This window comes from Macaca nemestrina, chromosome 9, assembly GCF_043159975.1.
Source record: "Macaca nemestrina isolate mMacNem1 chromosome 9, mMacNem.hap1, whole genome shotgun sequence".
Taxonomy (NCBI): domain Eukaryota; kingdom Metazoa; phylum Chordata; class Mammalia; order Primates; family Cercopithecidae; genus Macaca; species Macaca nemestrina.
Window position 1 is genome coordinate 126,735,448 of NC_092133.1, and position 19,486 is coordinate 126,754,933.

General features: G+C 36.5%; 1 protein-coding gene across 1 annotated transcript in view; it reads left to right on the plus strand.

Annotated features, from left to right (window-relative positions):
- Positions 1–19,486, plus strand: part of LOC105488215 (cubilin) — a 313,890-nt gene that overhangs the window by 21,945 nt on the left and 272,459 nt on the right. The window contains exons 11-14 of the mRNA XM_024794869.2: positions 2,590–2,708; positions 3,689–3,875; positions 5,052–5,164; positions 7,980–8,214. Coding sequence (XP_024650637.2) covers positions 2,590–2,708; positions 3,689–3,875; positions 5,052–5,164; positions 7,980–8,214 — 654 coding nt within the window. The remainder of the gene's footprint in view (positions 1–2,589; positions 2,709–3,688; positions 3,876–5,051; positions 5,165–7,979; positions 8,215–19,486) is intronic.

Genomic DNA, 19,486 nt, shown 5'->3' on the forward strand with positions numbered 1-19,486 from the left:
GGGTTGAAGCAATTCTCCCACCTCAGCCTCCTGAGTAGCTGGGACTACAGCCATGTGCCGCCACACCTGGCTAATTTTTGTATTTTTAGTAGAGACAGGGTTTTACCATGTTGGCCAGACTGCTCTCGAACTCCTGACCTCAAGTGATCCGCCCGTCTCGGCCTCCCAAAGTGCTGGGATTATAGGCGTGAGCCACCGCGCTCCACCCAAATATTTTTAAAAGAAGTAGTTAACTATAAAAAATGCATTTCTAGGCAATTCTTTATTTTAAAAAGATATTTGTGTTTTTAATATTTAAATGGAATCTTGCAAGTAATATAAGCTGAGAATATAAAAAACTTATATCGTCATTCAATTCTACTGTAAATCTGTCACATTGTATAATTTGTTCTATTTTCTAAATTATTCAGCAGGGTTTTTCTATCCATCTTAAACAGTTCTTGCTGATGGAGAAATGTAGTTAAGCGCCACGTTGATTTCCTTGTATTATTTCAACCATTGTACAATATAGTAGAACGAACATATATTTCTGCAATGAGATGTGGCTTTTTGCTATTAAGTGAGAAATCTGGAAAAGTCTCTGGATATTAAATTTAGTACAATTTTGTGATGTCTATGATGAGCATTTTTTTACTTAACATTGTGTAAGAAAACTGTCAAGACACTGAATGCTCTAATACTATTGTTAGCTATTATCTCATGTACATCATAATTAATCGTGGATGTTAATTCATGTTTTAAATAGACTCAATCATTTCAAATTCCTTTCAACCAAGTTCCTTCCCAACCCAATTCGATTGCCATTGTTTTAACCTTGTACCATGGTGATGAGGAGCTCATCAGAAGTGTGGGAGAAGTTTTGGCGCTGGTATTTGGTTGATGTCCCCATATATTTATGTTACTGTATTATCTTCAATCTGTGATTTTATTGCAAACATCTTTTAGAGACTTGAGTTCATTCTCTGATGGCTATTTAGCCTGTTTAAAACTGGCAGCATACGGGCCGGGTGCGGTGGCTCAAGCCTGTAATCCCAGCACTTTGGGAGGCTGAGGCAGGTGGATCACGAGGTCAGCAGATGGAGACCATCCTGGCTAACATGGTGAAACCCCGTCTCTACTAAAAAACACAAAAAATTAGCTGGATGTGGTGGCAGGTGCATGTAGTCCCAGCTACTTGGGAGGCTGAGGCGGGAGAATGGTGAGAAACCGGGAGGTGGAGCTTGTAGTGAGCCAAGATCACACCACTGCACTCCAGCCTGGGCAATAGAGCGAGACTCTGTCTCAAAAGAAAAAAAACCAAAAAAGAAACAAACAAACAAAAAAAACCCCACCTGGCAGCGTACAATCTGCACGTCCAGATAACTGGGGAAATGTGGCCTGCCCGTGTAAGCTACACGCCCGTGCAGATGTGCCATAGGCCCCCTACACATGAGGGGGCTGCTTGCTCTCTGGGCTCCTCTTCATTCTAGCTGTGTGTCCTTGGCCAGGACAGTCTGTCTGTACTCTGGCTTCATCTATAAAATGGGGATTATAAAAGAATATCTACATAGGCCTTTTTGTTGTTGTTGTTGTTGAGATGGAGTCTTGCTCTATCGCCCAGGCTGGAGTGCAGTGGCGGGATCTTGGCTCACTGCAACCTCCACCTCGTGGGTTCAAGCAATTCTTCTGCCTCAGCCTCCTGATTAGCCTGGACTACAGGCCACCACGCCCAGCTAATTGGTTTGTATTTTTAGTAGAGACAGGGCTTCACCGTGTTGGCCAGGTCAAACTGATGACCTCAAGTGATCTGCCTGTCTCGGCCTCCCAAAGTGCTGGGAATACAGATTCCATCGTGCTCTTTATTATTATTATTATTATTATTATTTAAAAATTGTTTTTTTTGGAAATGGAGTCTCACTCTGTCACCCAGGCTGGAGTGCAGTGGCGCTCTCTCAGCTCACTGCAACCTCTGCCTCCCGGGTTCAAGTGATTCTCCTGCCTCACCCTCCCAAGTAGCTGGGATTATAGGCGTGCGCCACCACACCCAGCTAATTTTTATATTTTTAGTAGAGACAGGATTTCTCTATGTTGGCCAGGCTGGTCTCTAACTCCTGAACGCAAGTGATCTGCCCACCTCAGTCTCCCAAAGTGCTGGGATTACAGGTGTGAGCCACTGCACCCAGCCCTCTATTGGGTTCTTGAGAGGATTAAATCAGTGTAAATCCAGTGCTTGCAACAGATAAGTTTCATCCTAAGAATCTCCTTTTCTGCTGTTGACTCCTCCGTGCTGAGGAATGTCTGTCTTCCCCAGGTGCCCCTCACCTTTATGCACAGCTCAGGACCATCGAACATATGGGCTGACAGCACTGATGTCAACCCAATACTTCAATAATGTATTGACCGCATTTAATGGCTTTCTTATTTTAAGATAAGAAGTAAAAAAATAAAGATTCTAATATTTTCTCCTCGTACCTGGTTTTATCTGCCCGTCAAAATATGCAGACTGGATGTTGGTGGATCCTTGTTTATACAGCATATTCTGAGTTTAGATGCTGCATCTGAACAGAGGAGGAGAACTGTATTTACACGTTTGTTTTTATTTCTGAACAGGATCCTTACCTTTCTGCACGTGTCTCCCGGGTTATACTGGAAATGGTTATGGGCCAAATGGATGTGTGCAGCTCGGTAATATTTGCCTAAGTCACCCCTGCCTAAATGGACAATGCATCGTAAGTCCTTTGTTCTTCCTGTGGACAGAGAGTACCTGAGAATAATTTTAGTTTCATGCCTATAAAATGTATCGTTATAGGATTCAGGAATGTTAAGATAATGAGTCAAGTTTCAGATAAGGAACTGTGGAGAACTCTCAGATAAAAGATAGATAATGATTTTAGTTCTCAGGAAAAAACATTGAGTTAATTTTTTGTCTCAGTGGTTTATGAAATACTAAATTACACCTGCAGTTTGATCTAAATAAATCTGACTTATACTTAACAATTACCATTTAAACTTATTAATAACAAGTTAGACTACTAGACAATACCTATATATAAATACATATATATTTGTAGCACCTGTTAAATATATCAGTAGGCCAGGCATGGTGGCTCACACCTGTAATCCCAGCATTTTGGGAGGCTAAGGTGGGTGGATCACGAGCCAGGAGTTTGAGACCAGCCTGACCAACATGGTGAAACCCCATCTCTACTAAAAAAAAGTTAGCCAGGCATGGTGGCACGTGCCTGTAATCCCAGTTACTCAGGAGGCTGAGACAGGAAAATCACTTGAACTCGGGAGGTGGAGGTTGCAGTGAGCTGAGATCACACCACTGCACTCCAGCTGGGGTGACAGAGCAGAACTCCATCTCAAAAAAAAAAAATATTTTATATATAATTATATATTTTATATATAATTATATATTTTATATATAATTTTATATATAATTATATATTTATAGTAATTATATATGATATATAATTATATATTTATAATAATTCTATTATTATAATATAATTCTAGTGAAACTAAAATATATTTATAATAATTATATGTCATATATAATTATATATCTTATATATTATTATATATAATAATTATATATAATTTTATATATATCTCTCCATGGCACTACATTCCTATTATTTGGATTGATTCAAGTTTATTGTCTATCCATTTGTTTTATGGTATTATGTGTTTTTTTTTTCCTTAGGACACAGTCTCTGGTTATTTTTGTCAGTGTGACTCAGGTTGGACAGGTGTCAACTGTACAGAAAACATCAACGAGTGTTTGAGCAACCCCTGTGTGAATGGAGGAACTTGTGTTGATGGCGTTAATTCTTTCAGTTGTGAATGCACACGTCTCTGGACTGGACCTCTCTGTCAGGTTCCCCAGCAAGGTACAGTCAGCATGTCTTATGCCACAGATGCTCACAGCATAACAGCAGCATCCTTTAGTGAGTCCCTCAGCAGATGCCTTTGCTGAACCCACTTTTTTGTCCAGTTGCTCAGATACTGAGAACTAAATCTTTCCTTGCAGAAATGGTATACAATTCACAAGGTGAATATTTATAAATCTCACTGTAAGCCAGGCACTTTTCTTCCAAAGAATAATTAAATTGGTATTTGCCATTTGCACTATGCCCTTTTTGAATATAAAACATGCTAAGGTATTGTCTTTCATGGTTTTCTAAGGGGAAGTTTTGTGAGGAGCAGCCACTTAATTTCCCTAGAATACTGCATTTAATCATGGCACTCTGCCTTTCCATGATACACAGTGGCTTCCCGTTGCCTGTTAAATAGAGACTGGGATTATTTTTCGATGATCTTCTATAACCAAGTCTCACTGGATCCATCTAACCTTATTTTTCACTAGTTCCCTAGAAATACCTTCACTCAAGCAAGTTTTCTTTCATCACCGGACCCCTGTGCCACCATGAGTATTTTCCACCGTGTTCATTTATTTGGGATGTTTCTCCCGACAAACCTCCTCACGTATCTTCCCTGTTTCTCATCCAGATGTGTCTGTCCCGCAGGAGCACTTCCCCCTCAACTTCCTCCATCAAGTCACTTTTGACTCTTCTGCCCCTCATTTGAGACTCCTGATTTGGAATCAACACATTTATTGAGAGGTTGTTATATGTTTAGGACAATAGTAGACCCTATGGAGAAATATGAAAGCATAAAATACTGTCTCCACTTATGAACCGCTCACCTTGTGGTTGAGGAGACAAGACCAACCCCAATGGGAGAACAGATACAAGAATTAAAGATATGAGCTACGTTGTGTGGGGTGAAATCGGGTGTCACAGGGGCATAGGGAATGGGAATCAGTGGAAACATAGGACGGCAGTTCATGGAGCAGGTGATCAGGCATCAGCTGGGCTTTGAACAAGAGGTGGGATTTCTATGGAAGTTTGCAGAAAAAGGGGACAGAAAAGAGGGAATGCCAGGGCTTTTGTCTCCAACCTTCATTACTCATATTTTCTCTAAATGTATCAGCAGCAGGGTTACAGTTGCCCAACCTCTTCCTTTTAGGAAACTCTGAAAAGCACAGTTCATGTTTTCCTTTGTAGTTTGTGGAGAGTCCTTGTCAGGAATAAATGGAAGCTTCAGCTACAGGAGCCCGGATGTTGGTTATGTTCATGATGTTAACTGCTTCTGGGTTATCAAAACTGAAACGGGAAAGGTAAATGTACTAACTCCTGTCCAAATACATATTATATTTGTATATATAAATATGGAGTATGTGTATATATTACATAAAATACATGCAATGATAATTCAACTATCATATATTGAGTGCTTACTAAGTACAGAGTGCCAGGATTTTGGCTAGACATATACCTACCTTTCTATAAGTGTACATGAATTCTTTGAAATAAGTAACAGGGGTTGGGCGTGGTGGCTCTCGCCTGTAATCCTAGCACTTTGAGAGGCTGAGGCGGGTGGATCGCCTAAGGTCAGGAGTTTCAGACCAGCCTGGTCAATATGCTGAAACCCTGTCTCTACTAAAAATACAAAAAAAAAAAACAAAACACAAAAAAACAATTAGCTGGACGTATTGGCACATTCCTGTGATCCTAGCTACTTGGGAGGCTGAGGCAGGAGAATTGCTTGAATCCAGGGGGTGGAGTTTGTAGTGTGCAGAGATTGTGCCACTGTACTCCAGCCTGGACAACAGAGTGAGACTCCATCTCAAAAAAAAAAAAAATGGTAACAAGGCCAGGCCTCGTGGTTCACGCTTGTAATCCTAGCACTTTACGAGGCTGAGGTGGGTGGATTGCCTGAGGTCAGGAATTCAAGACCAGCCTGGCCAACATGGTGAAACTGTGGATCTACTAAAATGACAAAAATTAGCCAGGTGTGGTGATGGGTGCCTTTAATCTCAGCTACTTGGGAGGCTGAGGCGGGAGAATCATTTGACCTCAGGAGGCAGAGGTTTCAGTTAGCCGAGACTGCGCCACTGCACTCCAGCCTGGGCAACAGAGCAAGACTTGGTCTCAAAAATAAATAAATAAATAAATCCTCTTTTTATAGATGAAATAATGAAAAGTAGGTGAAGCTAACCATTTTTTGTTAACACTTCTTAGCTTGTAATTGGAATAGTTGAATTTCAAAGTCAAGTTTATCTGGTTCCAAAGTCCATGCTTTCTTCGGTATGAATGATTCTCTACACTGGTTGACTGACTGCAAGCCACTAGTTAATTTGTAAAATCATGTTACTGAGACAGTATTTTAGAAGATGGTCACTCAGTATTATGTTGAATATTATGCAAAAATGGCCACTGATATGAAGATAGTTTTCTTATCAAGTGTCTTCACTCTGCTGTGTTCTAGGCTAAGTGCTTCATTACAGCATTCCATTTTTAACTCTCATAACCCTGAAAGATAGAAATTATTATCTTCATTTTGCACATGAGGAAACAGAGCCTAGTGCCACTGAGAAGTGTGTCCAGGTGCATGTGGTTCGAAAGTGGCATGCAGTGACTCAGACACAGGCCAGTCACCTCCAAATCCTGTCACTCTGAGCCGCTGCATGAACGCTTTTCAAATTAAGACCCAAGTCCAAGGTTTTTAGTGCTTTTATACCCAACATTAATTACCCAGGCAGTTCTAAATATTGTTTCTCAACCACCTCCTGGACTCATAAAAATGAAGTGGTATGTCTGAATAGATAAAATTTTCCCTTGAAATCCTATTAACTTTTTCCAGCAAACTATTACAGAGGGCATTGTACAAGGGTCAAAAAACATTTTTTTCCCTTGAGGAGGGAGGACTATTTGGGACCTGGTAACCTCACACTAAAATAAACTTCAAAATAAATTTCCCAGTGGGTATGCTATGTGAATTTCCTTCCTTCCATTTAGTTTTCATGAATTCTATTTCCTGGCATTGAAAACATTCTTTTGAAAAAATATTCCTAGGTGAGAAACTTGTAATACTTTTGTTACCAATTTGTAAGAAAATTCATCTTGTTTTTTTCTTGATTATTGTGATTTTTTATCTTCTCACTTATAATGGACATAATATGGTAGAAAATATATACAAATCGGGATAGTTCAATTAACAAACATTTGAGTTTTGTTTAAACTGTTTTAAGAGAGAAAGTCATGTAGTAGTAGGTAACTGATCTTAAAATACCCTACCACAGAATTTCAAAAATTCCCGATATTCTTTTTCATTAAGTGAATATTGTTGTGATTTTAGGTTCAGATGAAAATTAAATCTGACAGCCTTCTTTTGATTGTTTATCTCAAATGAGGTTGTCAGTACATTATAAGTTATATTACTGTATTTGAAGTCTGTATTCTAATCCATTCGGACACATTTTTGTGTTTATTCTCTTCTACTTGGATGCTCAATATTTTTTCCTATTACCTTCTTCTCATTCTCTACTCTTGGTATTACTCATCTTTTAATTATATCCAGTCCCTGAAGCCTTCCAGGCCTTGCATGTATACATCCCGCCTACTCTGCCTACACCTGAGCGTGTCGGTCTGGGCTGGCATCAGAATCTTAGCCCCTCTGGAATCAACATCCCTGGTGGGCAGTGATGAACATCTGTGTGTTTGTTACAGGCCACAGGTTATTCAGGGAGTCAGGGTGTACATTCTTGTGAATGGTAATATTAGCCAGTTAAACTTAATTCAGGTAGATTTTCAAATCTCCAATTTATTTTACTGCTTTAAAAACAATGTCCGTTATACATTTGAAATACCTTGGTCTGGTGGACTTGATAAGTGTAATGAAATCAGGGTAAATCTATGTTAATAACATTAATATTTTTTGATATATTTCGATATTAGTTGAAGTTTGTTTTTAATGATATTTAGCACAAGTCATTTAATATGTAGATTGACATCTGTGCTGGTGGATAACTAGGAAATGATAGATCTAGCTCTTGAAAGTGCCTCAGTATGAATGCTGCCTAGGAAGTGGGAGAAATACTTTAAAATTCACAAGGAAGTAAAAGATAATATATATGGCCTTTGTATTTTTAGGTCCTGCGTATCACTTTCACTTTTTTCCGATTAGAATCCATGGAAAATTGTCCACACGAGTTTCTTCAGGTTTATGATGGAGATTCCTCTGCCGCTTTACAACTTGGAAGATTTTGTGGCTCCAGCCTCCCTGATGAACTCCTCAGCAGTGACAATGCTCTCTATTTTCATCTCTATTCTGAACATTTAAGAAATGAGGGAGGCTTTACAGTAAGATGGGAAACACAGCAACCAGGTATGTATGAACCTGGAGAAAAAAAGAAGCAAAATTTTGAGGTTATTCAGTTTTCTTAATCAGTGTTAGACTTTTGGATACATGAGATGTTTTGGGATCTGAAGATATATAATATTTTATCATTATTTTATTTTATTCATTTATTGATTTTGAGACAAGGTCTCACTCTGTTGCCCAGGCTGAAGGCAGTCGCCTGATCATGGCTCACTGCAACCTTGACCTCCTCTGCTCAAGTGATCCTCCCACCTCAGCCTCCTGAGTAGCTGGGACTACAGGTGTGCACCACCATGCCAGGCTAATGTTTTGTGTGTTTTTTGTAGAGATGGGGTTTCTCTATGTTGTGCAGGCTGGTCTCAAACTCCTGGGCTCAAGCGATCCATCTAATTCAGCCTCCCAAAGTGCTGGGATTGCGAGCATGGGCCACTGTGTCCAATCATAATTACTTTAAAATCAAATCAATCTAGAATGAATTAGAATATATTTTGTGTCTAAAGACAACAAAATTAGCATGAAATAGAAGGGATTAAACATGAGTCTTAGTTGGTCCCTTGTCAAATTACTGAACAGCCTTTTTATAAGCTCTACTAGTAGTTTACTGCAGAAATATTGAGGACATTGTCCACTCCTTCATGGAGTATTCCTTCATCTTAATGACCACTCAGTCGTTTTTTCTTTTTGTTATTATTTTGTTTTAATTATTCTATTTTCTTTCAAGTTTTTACTATGAAAGTTTTAAACAAATAAAAAGTAAAGAGATCAGTATACCAAGGCCACAATTCATTCATCAATACATCTGTGGATCAATTTCAGCATTTTCCCATCTTTTTAATTGGTGTTTTTATCTATCCTGATGCTGCCTAGACTTAACTTCTGAAGCTTGAAATCTGAGAGTGTAATTTCAACTTTGCTCTTTTCAAAGATTTTGGATATTGTGCATTTCCATATAAGTTTTTGAATCAACTTGTCAGTTTTCCCAAAGAATTTTATGGGAATTACATTGAATCTATAATTAACTTTCGAAGAAATGACCTCTTAAAAATACTGAGCCTGCCAATGCATGAAAATAAACTGTTTTTAAATTCAGTTCTCTTTTAATTTATCCTGGCAATGTTTAATAACTTTCAGTGTGTAAGTCTTCCATATCTTTTGTTAGATTTATTTATAGATATTTGATGTATTATGCTTAGTGAAACATTAATTTTCTTTCTTTCTTTTTTTTTTTGTCTCTGTTGCCCAGGCTGGAGTGCAGTGGCATGATCTCAGCTCACTGCAAGCTCCGCCTTCCGGGTTCATGCCATTCTCTTGCTTCAGCCTCCCGAGTAGCTGGGACTACAGGCGCCCGCTGCCATGCCCGGCTAATTTTTTGCATTTTTTAGTAGAGACAGGGTTTCACCATGTTAGCCAGGATGGTCTTGATCTCCTGACCTCGTGATCCACCCATCTCAAAGTGCTGAGATTACAGGCATGAGCCACTGTGCCCGGCCTAGTGAAATATTAATTTTCTAAAGTTTAATTTTTCACTTGTTATGTAAAAATATGTATTTTTTAAATATTTGATTTTGATTTCATATGCATTGTTAAATTCATTCATCAATTCTAATTATTTTTTGTAGATTCTTTTGGATTTTTTAACATACATAATTACATCATCTGTGAATGAAGGATATTTTTCCCCTTCCTTTCCAGTCTTTGTAACTATTATGTCTTTTCCTTGACTTATTGCCCTGATTAGGACCTTGAATACCACACAGAATAAAAGTGTTCAAAAGGAAATTCTTGCCTTTTCTCCAGCGGCACGGGGAAATGCTCAATATTTCACTGTTGAATATGATGTTAGCCGTAAATTTTTGTAGATAACTTTTATCAGATGAAGGGTGTTCTTTCCTGTGTCGACTACTATTGCTGTGTAACAAATTTACCACAAATTCAGTGTTGTAGAACATTAATCATTTGACTTTGTTTCTGATTTTGTGGACCCGGAATACTGAAAGAACCCAACATGACAGTTGCTACTTGAAATCTATTCAGCAGTTATAAGCAAGTGTCAGCTGGGACTGCAGCTGTCTAAAGGCTGGACTGGGCTGAATATCCAAGATGGCCTACTCCAATGGCTACCAATTGATGCTGGCTTTCAATGAGAGTTCACCTAGGCTATGGACCTGAATGTCTACATATGGCTACTCTAAAAAGGTGGTCTTAGAATAGTGAAACATTTTTCGTGGCAATTGGCTTCTCTCAGAGCAAGCATTACAACAGAACCAGACAGATGCTGAATGGGATTTTTTCAGCCTGTGTTTGGAAGTCATTGTGTTATTTCTGCCATACTCAATGGGTTAAATTAGTCACAATGTGACGCAAATTCAAGGGGAGGGGACATAGGCCCACTTCTAAATGGGAGAGGTGTCAGAATTTATAAACAATTAAGAAAAACACACCTTTTGTTCCTAGTTGCCAAGAATTTTAAAAAATCATGAATGAATGTTGAAACATATAAAATACATTTTCTGACTCTATTGAGGTGATCATGTTTTTTGTCCTGTATTCCGTAAATGTAGTGAGTTAAATTGATTGATTTTGAATGGCAAATCAACTTTGCATTCATCAAATATTTTCCATTTGTTCATGGCAAGTTATGCTTTTTATACATTCCTAGATTTTATTTGCTAATATATAGTTTTAGAATTTTTATATCTATATTTAGGAGATATTCTTTTGTAATTTTGTCAAGTTACAGGTAATATCAGTCTTTTAAAATTAATAGAAAAGTGTCCTCTCTTTTTATATTCTCTGGAAGAATTTGTGTAAGATTGGCAGTATTTCTTCCTTAAATGTTTGAAATAATTTACCATAAAGTTAATTGAGCCTGCAGGCTTCCTTGTGAGAAGGCTTTAAATTATGATTCAATATATTTAATATAGATCTATTCAGACTTTACTTTTCTTCTTTTTTCAGTTTTGGTAATTGTTTTCTCAAGAAACTCATCTATACTTTCAGAATATTTTCGTACTATGTTTTAGTGTTCATGGGCTCTGTAGTGATGTCCTCTGTTTTCATTCCTGATATTGATAATTTATGTTATCTTTTTTACCTTGATAAGTCTTACTAAGGGTTTGTTAATTTTCCTAATCTTTTCAAAATTTCAACTATTAGCTCTGTTAATGTTTTCTGTTGATTTTTATTTCATTGATTTTCTTCATGGTTTTATCATTTTCTTCCCTTGTGTTATTTTGCACTTAACTTACTGTTAGTTACTTTCAGATTTTTTCCTAGCTTCTTGACTTGGAAGCATTGAGAAATGAGTTTGAACTTTTTAAAATTTCTAATGTATGCACTAAAGCTAATGCATTTTCCTTGGAGAACTTTTATTTGCATCCCACAGATTTTAATACGTATGTTTTCATTAGCATTCAGCTGAAAGTATTTTCTCATTTTTATTTTGAATTCTCTGTGACCATAGGTTTTATTAAAATTATACTGTTTATTTACTGATGTGATCACTAATCATGCAGTGTATTATTTCAATATTTTGAAATTTGTTGAGATTTACTTTATAGACTAAAGTCTATTTTGGTGCATTTATTGTATGGACAGGAAAGAATGTATATTCTGCGATGGTTAGATGTAGTCTTCTACCTATGTTAACTTAGTAAGTTGGTAAACAGTGTTTTTCAAATATTAAATTTCTTTACTGATTTTAAAAAATATTTGCTTTATTACTTAGTGAGAAAGTTATAGTAAAATCTCAAACTATGATTATAGATTTGCCACCTTTTTATTCTGAAACTTTTGCTTTATGTATTTTCTTATATTATTTTTATCTTCTTTTCCCAATATTTCAAGCATTTATGCTTTTCCAGCTTTCCTGGAGCCTAATTGACAAATAAAAGTTATATATATTTAAGATGTACAATGTAATATTTTGATATATGTATACCTTGTGAAATGATTACCACAATCAAACTAACATATGTATCATACATAGTTACCATTTTAGCCAATATGGTGAAAATGTTTAAGATCTACTCTCAGCAGTTTTCAAGTATATAGTACAATATTGTTAATGACAGTCACCATGCTGTACATTAGAACCTATTCATTCAAGAGAACATAAATGTTTTACCCTTTGACCAACATTTCCCTATTGCCCCCATTTCTCAGCTCCTGGCCACCACCATTCTACTTTCTGCTTCTATGAGTTTAACTTTTTTTAGATTTCACATATAAGCGAGAGCGTGCAGTATTTGTCCTTCTATGTCTGGCTTATTTCACTTAGCATGTCTCCCTGTTTCATCCATGTTGTCACAAATGACAGAATTTCCTTTTCTTTTTAAGGATAAATAATATCCCATTTATGTCTGTGTCTGTGTTTGTGTGTATTTATATATTGCACATTTTTCTTTATCCATTTACCTGTTGATGAGCACTTAGATTTATTCCATATCTTGGTTATTGTGAATGTATTGGGAATAATGCTGCAATGAACATGGAAGTGCAGATAGCTCTTCCAGATATTTATTTAATTTTCTGTGGATATATAACCAGAAGTGAGATTGCTGAATCATATGGTAGCTCTGTTTTTAACTTTTTGAGGAACCTCCACATTGTTTTAAATATGGCTGTACCAATATACTTTCAATCAGGGTTCCCTTTTCTCCACATCTCATCGATACTTGTTATCTTTTACCTTCTCGATAATGGCCATTCTAACAAGTATGAGGTGGCATCTTATTGTGGTTTTGATTTGCATTTCCTGGATGATTACTATGTTGAGCATTTTCTCATGTATTTGTTGGCCATTTGTATGTTTTCTATTGAGAAATGTCTATTTGGATCCTTTGCCCATTTTTAAGATTGGGTTAATTTGTTTTGTTGATATTGAGTTGAGTTTTTTATATATTTTGGTTGTGCTTTTGTGGTCATATCCAAAAAAATCACTACTCAGACTAATGTCATAGGGCTTTTCCTGTATGTTTTCCTGGATTAGTTCTTCAGTTTCAGGCCTTATGTTTAAGTCTTTAATTTTGAGTTGACTTTGTATGTGGTGTGGGATAAGGGTTCATTTTCATTTTTCTGCAAATGGATATCCAGTTTTTTCAGCACCAATTATAGACTATCCCTTACATGTTGTGTGTTCTTGCCATGTTTGTCAAATATCAATTCAGCATAATGTATGGATTTATTTCTGGACTCTCTATTCCATTCCATAGGTCTATATATCTGTCTTTAATGCCAATACCATACTGTTTTGATTACTACAGTTTTATAATATATTTTTAAATCAGGTAGTGTATTTTTATTTTAAATATATTTTAAAATTAGGATGCCTCCAGGTTTGTTCTTTTTGCTCAAGATTGCTTTAGCTATTTGAAGTCTTTTGTGGTTTCATATGAATTATAGGATTCTTTTTCTATTTTGTGAAAAATACCATTGGAATTCTGTTAGAGATGGCATTGAATCTGTAGACTGCTTTGCATAGTATGGACATTTTAACAGTATTCTTTCAATTTGTGAACACCAAATATTTTCTTTTTTTCATTAACGTGGTATAGTTTTCAAAATGCAGATATTTCACTTTCTTGGTTAAATTCATTCCTACGTATTTAACTTTTTGTCACTATTGTAAATGGGATTTTCTTCTTAATTTCCTTTTTGTATAGTTAGTTGTTAATGTATAGAAATGCAACTAATTTTATATGTTGATTTTATATCCTGTAACTTTACTGAATTAGTTCATCTATTAGTTCTAAAAGTATTTTGGTGGAGTCTTTAGGGTTTTCTATGTATGAAAGATCCTGCCATTTGCAAACAGACAATTTTACATTCTAATGGGATCATTTTTCTTCAGCCTGAAGAACATATTTTAATATTTCTCACAGAGCCTGTCTGCTGAAGTCAGATTCACTCAGCTTTTCTTTAAGAATGCATTTTTCACCTAATTTTTGAAGGATATTATTACACATAGAATTTTAGGTTGACCGTTTCCTATTAGCTCTCTAAGAATGCCACATCAGTGTCTTGTGACTTCCATAATTTTGAGGGGGAGAGGAACCTCAGCAATAATTCTTGCTGTTCTCCTGAAGATAATGTGTCTTTTCCTCCCCCCTCACTGCTTTTTTGTGTGTTTATACTTAATTTTCCACAACTTGATTATGGCATATCTAGATCTGGTTTTCTCTGTGTTTGTCCTGCTTGAGAGTCACTGAGACTTTTGAATCTATAGGTTGCCTTCTTTTATACAATTTTGAAAATTTTCAGCCAATATTTTTTCAAATATTGCATTGCCACCTTTTTTTCCCTTTCTTCTCCCTCTGAGACTCAAATTACACATATGCTAAAAGTTTTGACTGTTTCTAATAGCTCTTCGGGTTTTATATCCTTGCCTTCTTTTTTTGCTCTGATTCTATTTGGTTATTTTGTTTTGGAAAGTCTGTAAGTACAGTAATTCTGTTTTCTGCTGTGTCCAATCCACCATTAAAACCCACTCACCATGTAAAGAGTTCTTGTTTTCAGATGCTATATTTTTCATTTCTAGAATATCCATTTGATTTTTTAAATATAGATTTTAATTATCTGTTGAAATGTTCTTCATCTATTTTGTCAACCTTTTCCTCTAAGTTTTATCATAGTTATTTTGGAGTCATTGTTTGGTAGCCTCAGTATCTGGAATGTTTCTGGCTTTGCTCAGATTGCCTGTTTTATTTATTATTGGTTATTGTTTTTTTTTTAACTACTTCCTCACAGGCCTAGTCAGTTTTTATTGTGAGCAGGACATTGTACGTGATATGTTGCAGGGATTCTGGATCATATTATCTTCCTCTCAGAAGGGTTGGGTTTTGTTCTAGTAGGCGCTTATGTTCCTAGCAGATCACTTTCATTCAATCAAGGCTTGAATTTACAGGGGACCTATTTCACATTTTTTGTGAATCCTGGTGGATTGCCATATTTCCTAGAACATGAATCTTACTCCTGTAGCATACTTTTCTGGCATTTTAATTCAGTTCTCAGGGTTTTCACAAAAGTATCTCCTTTCTGCCTGAATGAGGTAACACATCCCTTCAGTATTTATTATGCAGCCTCTCTTCAATTCTTAGCATCTTCCCTCCCCCCAAAACTGTTCTCTGTTAGACCTGCCGTCTTCTCTGTGCATTTGCAGCTTGCAAGTGAGCTAAGGACCTAAGGAAATGCCTGTACATTTTTGGGGTGCCATTTCCATGCAGCTGCTTTCCTTACAGTATGCAGCTCCAAAACCCCAGATGCTTTGGTGGCCCTAAATCATGAGCTGTTTGTTTACAAACAGGTGTTGCCATCTCCTTGGGCTTCACTTCTTTGAATTCTTGAGTGTGTATGGGACATACTTCATATACTTCTCTTTTCAGAGATTACTGTTTGTTCTCAATGCCTGAAAATGATAAAAACTAAAACAGTAATTCCTCACTATTATCAAACATTAATCGTTGTTCATTTTTTCTTAAGTGAGAGCAAGTTTATTAAGAAAGTACGGAAATAAAAGAATGGCTACTCCATAAGCAGAGCAGTGGCACAGACTGCTTGACTGAGTATACTTAACAGTTATTTTGTGATTATTTGCTGAACAAGGGGTGAATTATTCATGAGTTTTCTGGGTAATAGGTGGGCAATTCCTGGAACTGAGGATTCCTCTCCTTTTTAGACCATAGAGGGTAACTTCCTGCTGTTGCCGTGACATTTGTAAACTGTCATGGCACTGGTAGGAGTGTCTTTTAGCATGCTAATGCGCTGTAATTAGCATACAGTGAGCAGTGAGGATGACCAGAGGTCGTTTTCCTCACCATCTTGGTTTTGGTGGTTTTTGGCTGACTTTTACTGCATCCTGCTTTATCAGCAAGGTCTTTGCGACCTGTATCTTGTGCTGACCTCCTATCTTATCCTGTGACTATGAATGCCTTAGACTCCTGGAAATGCAGTCTAGTAGGTCTCAGCCTTATTTTATCCAGCCCCTGTTCAAGATGGAGTTGCTCTGGTTTGAATGCCTGTGGTTTATTTCTCCACTGCCTTTCACAAGGGCACCTTTAATCCTAAGGGTTGTAGAGGGACGACGGTCCATTTGCTGTAACTCCTTCAGGATAAATAGGGGTGATGGTATTCCTGCCTAACTATTAGGGTCTCTTGTATTCAGGGTAGAGAGGAACTTATTCAGAAAGTGTCCGTATGGTGAGGCCCACTCATAACTCTGATAAAAGGTGATATCTGCAGTCGGCCAATTGGTGCTGCAGTCTGTTTCCTGTGGGTTGGGGGTTTCCTCAGTATTGTCCCTGTGGAGTTTGCCAGGAAGATGTTGTCAGAAAGGAGTCCTGATCTAGACCCCAAGAGAGGGTTCTTGGACCTTGCACAAGAAAGAATCTGGGGTGAGTCCATAAAGTGAAAGCAAGTTTATTAAGAAAGTAAAGGAATAAAGAATGGCTACTCCATAGGCAGAGCAGCCCATTGTTCAAATTTGTTTGTGAAATAAATGGGTTGTTTGTTCTGTAGATCATCCCACATCTTGGATTTTGCTGTTTGTATTCTACCTGCCATTTGTCATGTTGTTTGTAAACTGATACTTATACCAAAAGGTTTGGTTAAATCTAGGGGGTTTATTTGGTAAAAAATAATCTTTTCAGGAGCTATATGAAATCTGCTTGTCTATTATGACGTTATCATTGGTCAGAGTGTTCTGATCTCCTCAGGTTGAACTTCCTATTAAAAGCCTCTTTTGCACTTCCTCTAACGCTTTTAGCATTCTTTAGGTTCATTATTTATGAACCTAAATAATAACCTCATATTTATGAATATGAGGTTAGAATAACCTCATATTTATGAGTTATTCTTTGCCACCTACAACATGATCATAGTTTGATTTTATTATTTCTTATTTATTTATTTATTATTTGAAGTTCTTTAATAGAATCGAACTTACTCATATCAGCTATTTGGTTGCTCTCATACAGAGATCATGTAGGAAAGGTAGGATAAATGCTTGATTTTCTCTCTTTTTCTTTCTGTTAAAAGTATTCAAATTAATAACTTGGTTCCTTAGCATTCTTCAAAATGGTCACTTACTCCATTTTATTTTGTTTTGTTTTTGATATCTGTACATTTATATATTGTATCATATTTGATGTGCTTTAATCAATTCTAGGCGTTTAAAAATGTTCCATTTTTCCATATTATGTTTGTTATGTTTGTTAATAATTTGTTTTCAAAACTCTGGAAAGTTTTCCAGTTAGTTTCTGAACTTCTTTAACCAAACTCCAGTTACCTTTGAAAGCTTCTTTGCTTTCTGATCTAAAAAGATGTTCTAGGCTCTTCCTGCACATTATTTACTCTCAGGACTGAAAACCCTGATTTCCCTAAAGAGCTGCGACTCTTACCATGGGAAATGGTATTTAGATCTCACAGCCTGGGTGCTACAGATGGCTGTTGTTACTGGGTGTGTCATTGTCCCTAGACCTTTTGGTGGACAGAATTAGAAAACACTGTTTTGTTGTTTTTAAAGAAAAAATACACTATATATTCATAGTGATCTTACACTATTGAGATTACAGAGTTGCATATATATATATATATTTATTTATTATTATTATTTTTTACTTTACATTTGTACCTCTTCTCTCATATAGTGAAAATCTTGGTTCCCAATGACATGAACATGTTATTTATGTACTTAGTCCTACTGTATACATTTTCAAAATAGCAATACTAATGTTATTACTAGTAGTATGATAACTGGAAACCATTTAAGATTTCTTTGCTCTTTTTTGTGTATTTAAAATATGTTTTGCTTGAGCAGTATAGTCAAATTACAGTGTTTAAGGTCCCCTGGAATATTTCCACTCTCTATGATTGTCAGCTCAATGCAATTATTTCGTCGGTTTCACTTCGCTTGTGATTTTAAAGAGTTTTTTCATTTCCTTCGAATTTTGCTTTATAATTATGTGAAATATATTTATAGTTCCAAAGCCAAATCAGTGGGCTGGTAGATTGAGAGAAGTCTAGCTTTTTTTCCTGTCCCTTCCACTCTGTTCTTTCTTCCCCCTTAGAGAATAGTTTTTATTAGTTTTTGATTTATCCTTCTATTTAAAAATAAGCAAATGATCACATATAATTGTATTTTCCTCTGTCTTAGATGAAAGGGAGCATAATATACACACTGGTCTATAGTTTGCTTTTTTTCACATCATATATCCTGGAGATTACTCCATAATCAGAGCATAGTATGCTGTTATGTGATGTCTCATTTTCTGTTCAATCAGTACTCTATTGATGGACATTTGGCTTGTTTCCAGTCTTTTGGTCATCTTCTTTTTAGTCTTTTATTTTTTATTTTTGAGACAGGGTGTGATCATGGCTCACAGCAGCCTCAACCACCCAGGCTCAAGTGATCCTCCTGCCTCAGTCTCCCCAGTAGCTGGGACTACAGACACACACCACCATACCCAGCTAATTTTAATTTTTTTTATTTTTTGTAGTGATGGGGTCTCCCCATGTTGCCCAGGCTGTTCTTAAACTGGGCTCAAATGATATTCCTGCCTCGGCCTCCCAAAGTGCTGGGACTACAAGCATGAGACACCATGCCCAGCCTTGTTTCCAATCTTTTGGAATTCCAGATGTTACTGCAACAAAATACCTTATTCACTTGTCATATTGTATTTTTGCCAATGTACCTTTGGGATATCTTTCCAAAGGTAGTATTGTTTGGTAAAAAAACAAAAAAATGAAATGCATACGTTTTTGCTGGCTATTGCTATATTCTCTTATGCAGTGACTGTACCATCTTGCCTTCTCTAGCAATGTGCGAGAATGCCTATGTCCCCACAGCCTCTCCAATAATTTGTTTTCAAAACTCTGGATTTTTAACATTCTGAGCGGTAAGAAATGGCATCTCAGTGAAGCTTTTATTTGCACCTTCTTTGTGATGAGTGATGTTGAACATCCTTTCATATGTTTAAGAGACACCTGAACTTTTTTCAGTGCACTCTGTTCATATCTCTATTCTTTTTAGAAGTTCTGTATATTTTGGGATAATAACTCTTTGTTGTGTATTGCATTTTTTCTTGTCATTAATCTTTTACTTTGCTTATGGTATTTTATGCATTTAAAACTGGTAACTTTTAAAGTATTACATTGGGAAATGCATCTTCTTCTGAGGAACTGAGATGTTTTCCCAGTAGGAACCATGAGACTCATGGAAGTAATTTTTTTTCATTTTTTACTTTGACAGCAAAATTTTTATTTGAACAACCTGTATAGCTAT